The following is an 11,549-nucleotide window of genomic DNA, read 5'->3' on the forward strand; positions in this document are numbered from 1 at the left end:
CATCAGTTTGCAGAGGCCTCATGGTGGGCTCAGGATGTCCTGCACTATGACACTGGTCGAGTGAGGCAGGAACCACAGAAGGCATTGCCAGCATTGGAAATGACACTCCTGTGAATTGCCTGGAAAACTCTGATTTGTTACATTTCTCTTGCCAATGTGAATTCACACTTTCAATTTGATTCAATTTTGTTTAAACATCCAATTATATTTAACATCATTTTACAATTTGCATTGAACAAAGAACAAAGAAAATTACAGCACAGGAACAGGCCCTTCAGCCCTCCAAGCTGCACCAATCATGCTGCCCAACTGAACTAAAACCCCCTACCCTTCCGGGGACCATATCCTTCTGTTCCCATCCTATTCATGTACTTGTCAAGAAGCCCCTTAGAAGTCACTACCATATTTGCTTCCACTACTTGCCATGGCAGCGAGTTCCAGGCACCCACCACCCTCTGTGTAAAAAATCTGCCTCGTACATCTCCTTTAAACCTTGTTCCTTTGCATCTTAAACCTATGCCCCGGTATTTGATTCTTCCATCTTGAAAAAAAGCTTTGTCTTAGCAGTTTGCAAATTACATAGTTATTTCAAAATTACAGATGTATAATTACATGAATGTTTACTTTCATTATTCATTCATGGATTGTGAGCCCCATTGGCTGGCCAGCATTTATTGTCCATCCCTAATTGCCCTTGAGAGGGTGGTGGTGAGCTGCCTTCTTGAACTGCTGCAGTCCATGTGGTGTGGGTAAACCCACAGTGCTGTTAGGGAGGGAGTTCCAGGATTTTGACCCAACGACAATGAAGGAATGGCGATATATTTCCAAGTCAGAATGGTTTGTAGTTCTGAGAGGAGCTCTCAGGTTATGGTGTTTCAATAATCTACTGCCCTTTTTCCACATATTAGTAAAGGACGTAGTTTTTGAAGGTGCTGCCAAAGGAGCCTTGGTGCAATGCATCTTATAGATAGTACACAGCATGCCTCTGTATCACCAGTGAAGGGTGAATATTTAATGGGTGCAGATCAAACAGACTGGTTTGTCTTGGATGGTGTTGAACATTTCAGTTTGTAAGAGCTGCGTGCAGCTAGGCGAATGGAGAGCTAACATTTCGAGTGTGGATGATGCTGGAATTGAGGGGGTTGAGCTATGAGGAGAGGCTGAATAAACTAGGCTTGTACTCGTTAGAGTTTAGAAGAATGAGGGGAGATCTCATTGAGACGTATAAGATGATGAATGGGATGGATAGGATAGAGGTGGAGAGACTCTTCCCGCTCAGAAAGGATAGTAGGACTAGAGGGCACAGCCTCAAGATAAAGGGGGGGCGGTTTAGAACGGAGTTGAGGAGGAACTTCTTCACTCAAAGGGTGGTGAATCTCTGGAATTCTCTGCCCGTTGAAGTGGTGGAGGCTGCCTCGCTAAATATTTTTAAGACGCGGGTTGATGGGTTTTTGATAAGAGAGGGGATTAAGGGTTATGGGGAGAGGGCGGGAATGTGGAACTGAGACACGACAGATCAGCCATGATCTTATTGAATGGCGGGGCAGGCTCGAAGGGCTAGATGGCCTACTCCTGCTCCTATTTCTTATGTTCTTATGACCCTTCCTCACAGCTAAGAGCAAAGGGAATCAGCAGTGATTTAAACTATTGGGATTGGGAAGGATGGGGTGGAATGGGATAAAAGGAATGTTAATAAGGATGCAGAAGAGTGAGAAGATGCTAAAAGTTCATTAAGTAACCAGAATGCGTGAATGGCAGAACAGAGGTACATCACACTTCTGACTTGTGCCTTATAGATGATGGACGGACTTTGGGGAGTCAGGAGTGAGTTACTCATTGCAGTATTCCTAACCTCTGACCTGCTTTTGTAACCACTGTATTTATATGGCTGGACCAATTAAATTTCTAACCAATGGCAGCTTGGACAAGTTGGGCCGAAGGGCCTGATTCCATGCTGTAAACCTCTGTGACTCAATGGTGAATGTCAGGGGAATCTGGTTAAACTTTCCCTTGTTGGAGATGAACATTCTCATGTGTTTATATGGTAAGAATGTTACTTGTCACTTGTCAGACCAAGCCTTTTGGCCCTTCTTGTCTTTGCCAAACATTTTTTGCCTAGTCCCACTGACCTGCACTTGGACCATATCCCTCCACACGCCTCTCACCCATGAACATGTCCAAGTTTTTCTTAAATGTTAAAAGTGACCCCGCATTTACCACTTTATCTGGCAGCTCATTCCACACTCCCACCACTCTCTGCGTGAAGAAGCCCCCCTCTGATATTACCTTTAAACTTTTCCCCCTTCACCCTTAACCCATGCCCTTTTTTTTTTCTCCTCTAGCCTCAGTGGAAAAAGCCTGCTTGTATTCACTCTATCTATACCCATCAAAATCTTATATACCTCTATCAAATCTCCCCTCATTCTTCTACACTCCAGGGAATAAAGTCCTAAACTATTCAATCTCTCTCTGTAACTCAGCTTCTCAAGTCCCGGCGACATCCTTGTGAACCTTCTCTGCACTCTTTCAATCTTATTTACATCCTTCCTGTAACTAGGTGACCAAAACTGCACACAATACTCTAAATTCGGGCTCATCAATGCCTTATATAACCTCACCATAACACTCCAACTTTTATACTCGATACTCTGATTTATAAAGGCCAATGTACCAAAAGCACTCTTTACAACCCTATCCGCCTGTGACGTCACTTTTAGGGAATTCTGTACCTGTATTGCCCGATCCCTCTGTTCTACTGCACTCTTCAGAGTCCTACCATTTACCCTTACGTTCTACTTTGGTTTGTCCTTCCAAAGTGCAATACCTCACACTTGTCTGCATTAAATTCCATTTGCCATTTTTCAGCCCATTTTTCTAGTTGATCCAAATCCCTCTGCAAGCTTTGAAAACCTTCCTCACTATCCACTACACCTCCAGTTTTTGTATCATCAGCAAATTTGCTGATCCAATTTACCACATTATCATCCAGATCATTGATATAGATGACAAATAACAATGGACCCAGCACTGATCCCTGCGGCACTCCACTAGTCACAGGCCTCCACTCAGAGAAGTTTTTGATAACAGTCCAGTAATTCTGTGATCACAATTACAGATTTTAGTTTTTTAATCACAGATTTATTTAAATTTCCCCAGCTGCTGTGGTGGGATTTGAACTCTTGTCTCTGGATCATTAATCTAGGTCCAGTAACATTACCATTTTACTAGCATTCCTTGCCAACAAATTTATAAATATTTCATTGCTATGCTTACATTTCAAGAGACAGAAATTTCTGTTCCCCTGCTGGCAGTTTTGTCCCACCCTCCCACCCACTTGTCGAAGGAACAGCCTGTTCCGAAAGCTTGGGGCTTTTGCTACAGATAAACCTGTTGGACTTTAAATTGGTGTTATGAGATTTCTTTCTGTTTTACCCCAGTCCACCACCAGCATCTCCACATCATGGTAGTTTTGTTGACAGAGGGAGACTGTAAAATTTCTGGGATGGTTTTTCCACCAGGTTTCCAGACCATCCAATCTCACAGCAACTTTATACTTGAACAGCTGAGGCCGAGGCTGGACCTCTCGTACTCCAGATAGACCCAAACAGGGAAATTTCCGCCCAGCCTCACCTTTCAGCCAGTGGGAGGGGTTCAGGGGCAGAAATGATGACAAACAGAGTTGAGGAGGAACTTCTTCACTCAAAGGGCGGTGAATCTCTGGAATTCTCTGCCCGTTGAAGTGGTGGAGGCTGCCTCGCTAAATATTTTTAAGACGCGGGTTGATAGGTTTTTGATAGGCAAGAGAATTAAGGGTTATGGGGAGAGGGCGGGAATGTGGAACTGAGCCACGACAGATCAGCCATGATCTTATTGAATGGCGGGGCAGGCTCGAAGGGCTAGATGGCCTACTCCTGCTCCTACTTCTTATGTTCTTAAAATGAACCCTGTTCAAATTTCAGATGGGAAGGATGGGGGTGTGGAGGGAGGAGGGAGTGGGTGGGGGTGGGCACCTCCTTCACAGCCTCTTTTTAACATTGGATGTCCCTCAGGTGATACTTCTCCCCACCAGTTCCCCCCCACCCACCATCCTCGCTGCCGACACCCCATAACTACTTCTGCCCACCCCGAGCCTCACCTCGCCACCCTGTCCTGCCCACCCCTGAACCTCACCTCACCACCCTGTTCTGCCCACCCCTAAGCCTCACTTCACCACCCTGTCCTGAGCACCCCTGAACCTCACCTCGCCACCCTGTCCTTAACACCCCCGAGCCTCACCTCACCACCCTGTCCTGCCCACCCCGAACCTCACTTCACCACCCTGTCCTGCCCACCCTGAACCTCACTTCGCCACCCTGTCCTGCCCACCCCCTGAGTCTCACTTCACCACCCTGTCCTGCCCACCCCTGAACCTCACTTCGCCACCCTGTCCTGCCCACCCTGAACCTCACTTCGCCACCCTGTCCTGAGCACCCCTGAGTCTCACTTCGCCACCCTGTCCTGCCCACCCCTGAGCCTCCTGGAACTTTTGCCCTACTGATTACTTGCAGCTTCTGGCATTGCAGGGACCAAAAAGCTGCAAACCAATCTGATGAAGCAACAAAGGCTATGAAGGCTATTAAGGGTCTTAATTGGCCCAATGATGGGCTCCTGTCTAAGATCCTATCCACCCCAGCACAAAATCTCTGCAAGTTCATTTCAGATGGGGCATTGCAGTGGCCAGGAGAAGCACTGCAGATAGCTGCCTGCAAAGAAATGCCAGGAACCTGTGGAAAGGTAAGTGGCAAGGGTCGGAAGGAGCTAGGGAAGGCCTGGAAGTCACTGCGAAGATAGGGAAGATCAGGATCTTAGAGATAGGTTGGGGTGGAGGGCTGGATGTGCCCACCCCCACATAGTTTTGACACAATTTGTGTTGTGTAATTGTCCTCCTCATTGGAATATTAAGCCTGCTTTTACCAGGAAATGTTGCTGGAGTCTCAATCATGAGTTTCATTTGCTGTAACTCCTGGAGAGGTTTCAAATAGATGACACAGAACATTACAGCAGCGTACAGGCCTTTCGATCCTCGGTATTGCAGAAGATATAGAGGCATGGGATTGAGGGTGATTTAGCAGTTTGGGTCAGAAATTGGCTAGCTGCAAGAAGACAGAGGGTGGTGGTTGATGGAAAATGTTCATCCTGGAGTTCAGTTACTAGTGGTGTACCGCAGGGATCTGTTTTGGGGCCGACCTGTGAAACCAATCTAAAGCCCATCTAACCTACACTATTCCAATATCATCCATATGTTTATCCAATGACCATTTAAATGCCCTTAATGTTGGCGAATCCACTACTGTTACAGACAGGGCATTCCACACCCTTACTACTCTCTGACATCTGACCTATATCTGACCTACCTCTGACATCTGTCCTATATCTTTTACCCTTCAATTTAAAGCTATGTCCCCTTGTGCTAACCATCTCCATCCAAGGAAAAAGGTTCACACCGTCCACCCTATCTAATCATCTCATATGCCTCTATTGAGTAACCCCTTAAGCTTCTTTTCTCTAATGAAAACAGCCTCAAGTCCCTCAGCCTTTCCTCATAAGACTTTCCCACCATACCAGGCAACATCCTGGTAAATCTCCTCTGCACCCTTTCCAATGCTTCCATGTCCTTCCTATAATGCGGCAACCAGAACTGTACGCAATACTCCAAGTGCGGCCGCACCAGAGTTTTGTACAGCTGCAACATGACCTCACGGCTCTGAAACTCAATCCCTCTACCAATTAAAACTAACACACCATACGCCTTCTTAACAACCCTATCAACCATTTGTGCCAACTTTCAGGGATCTATGCACATGGACACTGAGATCTCTCTGTTCAACCACACTAGCAAGTAACTTACCATTAGCCCAGTATTGTGTAATCCTGTTACTGCTTCCAAAGTGAATCATTTCACGCTTTTCCGCATTAAACTCCATTTGCCACCTCTCAGCCCAGCTCTGCACCTTATCTATGTCCCTCTGTAACCTGCAACATCCTTCCGCACTGTCCACAATTCCACTGACTTTAGTATCATCTGCAAATTCACTAATCCATCCTTCTATGCCCTCATCCAGGTCATTTATAAAAATGACAAACAGCAGTGGCCCCAAAACAGATCCTTGTGGTACACCACTAGTAACTGAACTCCAGGATGAACATTTCCCATCAACCACCACCCTCTGTCTTCTATCAGCTAGCCAAGTTCTGACCCAAACTGCTAAATAACCCTCGATTCCATGCCTCTATATCTTCTGCAATGGCTTACCATGGGGAACCTTATCAAACGCTTTACTGAAATCCATTTACACCACGTCAACTGCTTTACCCTCATCCAGCTCTTTGGTCACCTTCTCAAAGAACTCAGTAAGGTTTGTGAGGCACGACCTACCCTTCACCCTTGGTCGCTGCCTCCAACTGATTGCCAACTCATTTCCTAAAATTAAAGTACAACAAAATGATGGTAACAGCTTTGATGTGAACAAATGCAGTACATTCTGCCAGACCATTCCTTTAAAACTTTATCCTTGGAAACTACAACATTGATCTCAAATGAATAAGAACAGCAAATTCTCATACCATCTTTGTACATATGTGCACATCTACAAAACATGGCTACTAACCCCCATTGGTCTGAGAGATGCTCCCAGCTCATCTGTCAGTGCCGCAATGATTTCTCATTAAAGCTTTGTTGTGTTTTCACAGTACGGGATTAAAAAGAAAGAGGAAAAGGAAGCGGAGGCAATGGCAGCGATGGAAGCTCAGGCAGAGGGCAGTCTGACACGGCCCAAGAAAGCAATTCCAGCTGGCTGTGGAGATGAAGAGGAGGAAGAGGAAAGTATTCTGGACACTGTCTTAAAATATCTCCCAGGGCCTCTCCAAGACATGTTCAAGAAGTAACACAATTGATTATATGCAAAATAACTTCTGGTTTTGTTGCTAAATGTAAAACATTCTCATTATAAGATGAGAATTTATTATCGTCATTCCAGCTAATTATGATTTGACTGCTCACCCCTTCCTGTGTAGTGGCATGGAATCTTCATCGTAACAGAACATCCAGGACAACTCTGTGTAGCAGTCTTGAAATAATCTAATCTGATAAGCCATGTTTATAGTCAAATAAAATCTAGTTATTTAATAGAGAAAAGAAGAAACTTGTATCTTTTTATTGATATGTGACCACTTTGACATTACAGGGTTCCAGCTAGCATTGAAACCAATATTCGATGTTCACCATACTAGTTTAATAAAGCATCAGGTCACAACACTGGGTCATACCTACAATGCACAGCTAATTTACCCAGCATTAGAGCTCAAACTAAGCATTATTTACTCTGTTAATATCAATATTTGGCAAGTTTCCAATTTTGGATAGAATTTGAAACCTGGGAATCATTATGTGTTATATAATGGTCTGAAGCTTAACACATTTGTGTCAAACTCTTTTGCCTGCTATGTTGATGGGGCTTTGACCTAATTATTTTAAACAAGTTAATGTCCCTAAAAAGCAAAAGAATATGATGATATCATGTTAAGTATTTGTATCATAACATTGCATAAATTCAACTCCAGACTTTAGCATTTTATTACATAACTGTATATTTAAAACCTGTTGGAATTATAAATTGTATTTTTTAAATCCTTCACAGTTACCACCTATTTTTACTAACACCATAAAGATGCTTACCAGTGGACAGAGACTTTGTGAATGTACACATTAGAGCATGATATATATCCTGTATAGAAATATTAACTGATCATTATACATTAATAATGAATCAAAGGGTTGTGAAATATCAGATGATAGACAGTGTTATCAAGCTGCTCTGCTTCCATTGGTTGTAAATTAATGATTGAATGAGCATATGGCACAGTAACAATGGACTGAACGGCCTCCTTCAGTTCTGTATCATTCTATGTTACATCTAGTGCAGACATAAGGTTAACTTTGTTGATACCAGTTAACTTTTCTAATCCCCCAAATTGCAAACATTTTGGTATTTAAAGTGGTAAATTAGAATCTAAGAATTTAATATGGAAAAAGAATCTGTGACTCAGTTGGTAAAAATTCTGTTAAATCTCAACTGTACAATTATCTTACATATTTTTCAAAACTTCCACAATCCATCTTAATGTTCAGAGTATCTCCACCATTAGCAGAAGCCTAACTGCCAATTAGCATTGCAGTCATAGGAAGTAAAAACTCATTCAGACCCAGCCCCTGGGGTAATTTGCATAGGGAGTAACTCATCCTCACTTATAGAATTCAGGTTGCAAACTTTCAGTGTTGTGTAAGTATTGAAATGGAGAGCCGGCAGGGCTCTGTATCTCATAGCCATATGACCAGTGTAAAATAGACTCACTTGTAAAGCGGAATGTCGCAGCCTGCCCCCATTACTGTCAGCACAGCGATTTTTACAGGATGTTATTGTGTCCCCTTTGTCACAAGTTTGGTGTCCGGTGTTTGTCACTATATGTATTAAAACCTGTCAGAATTGTAAATAGCTAAAATATACAAATTAAGCCATTTAAAATTGATATGAGGAACAGATCCTATTGCTGGATATGGGACTATCCCATGTAAATTATCACTGTGAAATTCCAGGTGGTATGGAGAATTCTTCTCATTTGATGAATATTATGACTTGTTTCAGTAGTAAAAACCACTATATCTTGAGTACTGTATTTTCCTCATACCATACCAGCTGATAAAATATGACTAGTTAAAATATTAATTTTACCAACTAAAGAAAGCTTGTTGGTATTTGAAAATATTTTACTGCGATTAAATGCCATATTTCTCCCAGAACCCTTCAATGAGACTTGTGTTCACTGTGGAGGTGAAGGTAAAAATCAGAGTGCAGCCTGACCTTGGAGTTAAACCATTCGTGTCCTGTTCCTAGTGGAATTATGCAGGGTACAAGGAGCCATATGTTACACTTCTTAGGGAAAAGTCAAAACACTGGGTTTCCTGAAGAACTCCAATTTTTTCTGCATCACCAGAAAGGTCAGAATATTGACATTTTTATCTTTGAGTAAAGACATTGTATTGACTAATGATTGCATACTTGTCACTTTACTTTGAACTGGGATGCTATTTTCCTTTCTCTACCTTTCCTTCTTCCTCCAGATCCCCGTCCCTCCTTTCCATCTTTCCCTTCCTCCTCCCTTTCTCTTCCACACCTTCCTCACTCTCTCCCCTTTACCTCTTCCCCTCTTTCTGTTGTCCTCCATCTCCCACTCTCTTCCATCTCTGCCTCACCGTCATCATCAACTGCAATCCTTTTCCTTGTCCCCTCCCCTTTCCTTACACTTTCCCCTCTCTCCCCCACTCCCTTAGTCTCCCCACCTTTCCCCACACCAACTGCTTCTTCCTCCTTCATTCTCCTTTCTCCCTTTTATCTTGCACAGAAACAACAGTCCATCTTGATTTCCCCTTCCTTCCTTTCTCCCCCTCCACTCTCTCCCCTTTCCTCTCCTCATCCTTACCCTTCCTTTCCTGTCCCCTCTTCCTCCCTCCCTTTTTCTTCCACTCCTTTCCTTCCCCCCTCTCTCCCCAGCTGCACCTGTTACTGTCAAGATATTTTATCAGAATTAAATGAAAATATTTCACTCAAATTAAAGAGTAAAACATGATTTATTTAAAACAAGTTCCTATCTTGACTTTTAATTTAAATTAAACCAAAGAAGAATTTGCTCCATGATTATGATTTAGCACCTTTTCTTGTTGGGCACCAAGTTAATAGTGATTGTAATGAAAAGGAACCAGTTTATCTCAGGTATGGGTTCTTGTGTTTAAACATCTTGCCACATGGTTGAGTGCGTTGTTGAGATTATTTCACTCACAGCCTTTCTGTAGAATAAAAGCAAGACAGGAAAAAGCAAATTTCATTTGATAAACTCCACATATTTCAACAGAGAAAGCCATAAAGCAGGCTTGGCAGTCTTAACGATTTGCTCCAAAAATACTCAAGCTCATCAACAGTTTATACAAGACACGATGGCCCAGGACAGGCACAAGTAAACTATAAATGTATAGCCATTGTGCGACATGATTAACTTCCTGACTGAGGCAGAAACCAAAGCAATAATATTCTACTTCAACCAATTATAAAGAGGGGCACAGTGGGGTGATTAGAACCTAACCTGCCCTTTGGGGAACAGGTGAGATTGGGAGAATATCCTGGTTTCACACCTCAGTGGACTATAATTCCCAAGGAAGTCAGTGTACAGCAATATTGGGTGATTTAGAAACCCAACATTCAAAGCAATCACATGGACATTCCAACCATGAATTAAATTCAAATGACTTCCAAAGTCCAATAATTCCTAGAACTGCTCTCACTCGAAGTTACTGGGCTACTTTCCAATTCAAGCAAAGTAACACTGAAGATTGGAAGGAATATTTTAAATATGCTTTAGTCCAGATTACTGACTTCGACAATCTAAAGCAGATATTGTTCCAGCAGTGAAATGCAATTGAATTTTATTTAAATATTAGTACGGACTAGTACCATCTTTACTCAAATATAATTAGACATTTTTTAATAACCTTATTGTTTGGTATTATTTTAATTACCTGTATGGTAATTTTACAAATCTAATGCTAAAAACCCATCTGGGAAGTAATGTAATAAAAATGGCAAAGGGTATTAAACTATCAAAAATATTGTAAATATCAAAAATTGAAGAGTTTAAAATGTAGTTAGAGACTGCCAAGCCAATATAAAAACGAGACTGCAATATATCGATTAATAATACTAGTCTGTGTGAAAAACTGATTTGTTTCCAGTTACTTGTTATCTTTCATTGATGCTGTTACTGTTTTTCATTCTTCTCTGAACAGAACTATGCTAACCACATTAAATTTACAAGTAAGAGTTAAGGTTAAACTGTAGCTCAAACCTTTGTTGTGTCCTGAATTGAAATGTCTGATACATCTTCAATTGCTTTATCCACCGTCTCTCAACAAGCATTTCATTCATTCCTTTTTGAAATGATTTAGGCAAATCTTACTGGTGCTTCTCGTGATTCTTCAGAGCTTTGGTGTGTTTTTGTGTGAATTGGTGAATTTTGTCATGTGATGGATTCTATCCTGCTTCGAGCAACAGGCATGTGTACTGTCCTAATAGCAACTTAAGTGAAGTCTTTATGACTGAATATTATGTTGACTTTAATAGCTGTGACATCACTGCATGCTGTTTATATAGAATTTATTGTAATGTTCATGTACAGTGAAATAATTCAAATAAAGTGACTTCACCTCAAATTGTATCTGTGTTTTAATTTGAACATTTTGGTGGTGGGCTGTTGAGCCCATGCTGTCCGTGCGTGGGAACGAGGTGAGGGGGAGACAGGAAGAACTAATGATCTGACAAAACCCAGAAATCACAAATTGCACTGGCGAGATTATGATTTCTGATTTTCACACCAATATAATAACAGGCACAAACCTGAGTTTACAATGTTTAATAACTTTTAATATCATTAGAAATCCCCTCGCCATATATTCACCACCCGCT

At 42.0% G+C, this 11,549-nt stretch overlaps 1 protein-coding gene across 3 annotated transcripts in view; it reads left to right on the forward strand.

Annotated features, from left to right (window-relative positions):
* Window positions 1-11,285, forward strand: part of LOC145348179 (complexin-1) — a 212,301-nt gene extending 201,016 nt beyond the window's left edge. For all 3 annotated transcript variants that reach the window (XM_080196390.1, XM_080196382.1, XM_080196373.1), the window contains one exon: window positions 6,730-11,285. In XM_080196390.1, the coding sequence (XP_080052516.1) occupies window positions 6,730-6,924 (195 nt within the window). In that variant the 3' untranslated portion in view covers window positions 6,925-11,285. The remainder of the gene's footprint in view (window positions 1-6,729) is intronic.
* The last annotated feature ends 264 nt before the right edge of the window (window positions 11,286-11,549 follow it).

The sequence above is a fragment of the Carcharhinus amblyrhynchos genome, chromosome 1, assembly GCF_965287045.1.
Source record: "Carcharhinus amblyrhynchos chromosome 1, sCarAmb.v2.hapA, whole genome shotgun sequence".
Lineage (NCBI taxonomy): Eukaryota > Metazoa > Chordata > Chondrichthyes > Carcharhiniformes > Carcharhinidae > Carcharhinus > Carcharhinus amblyrhynchos.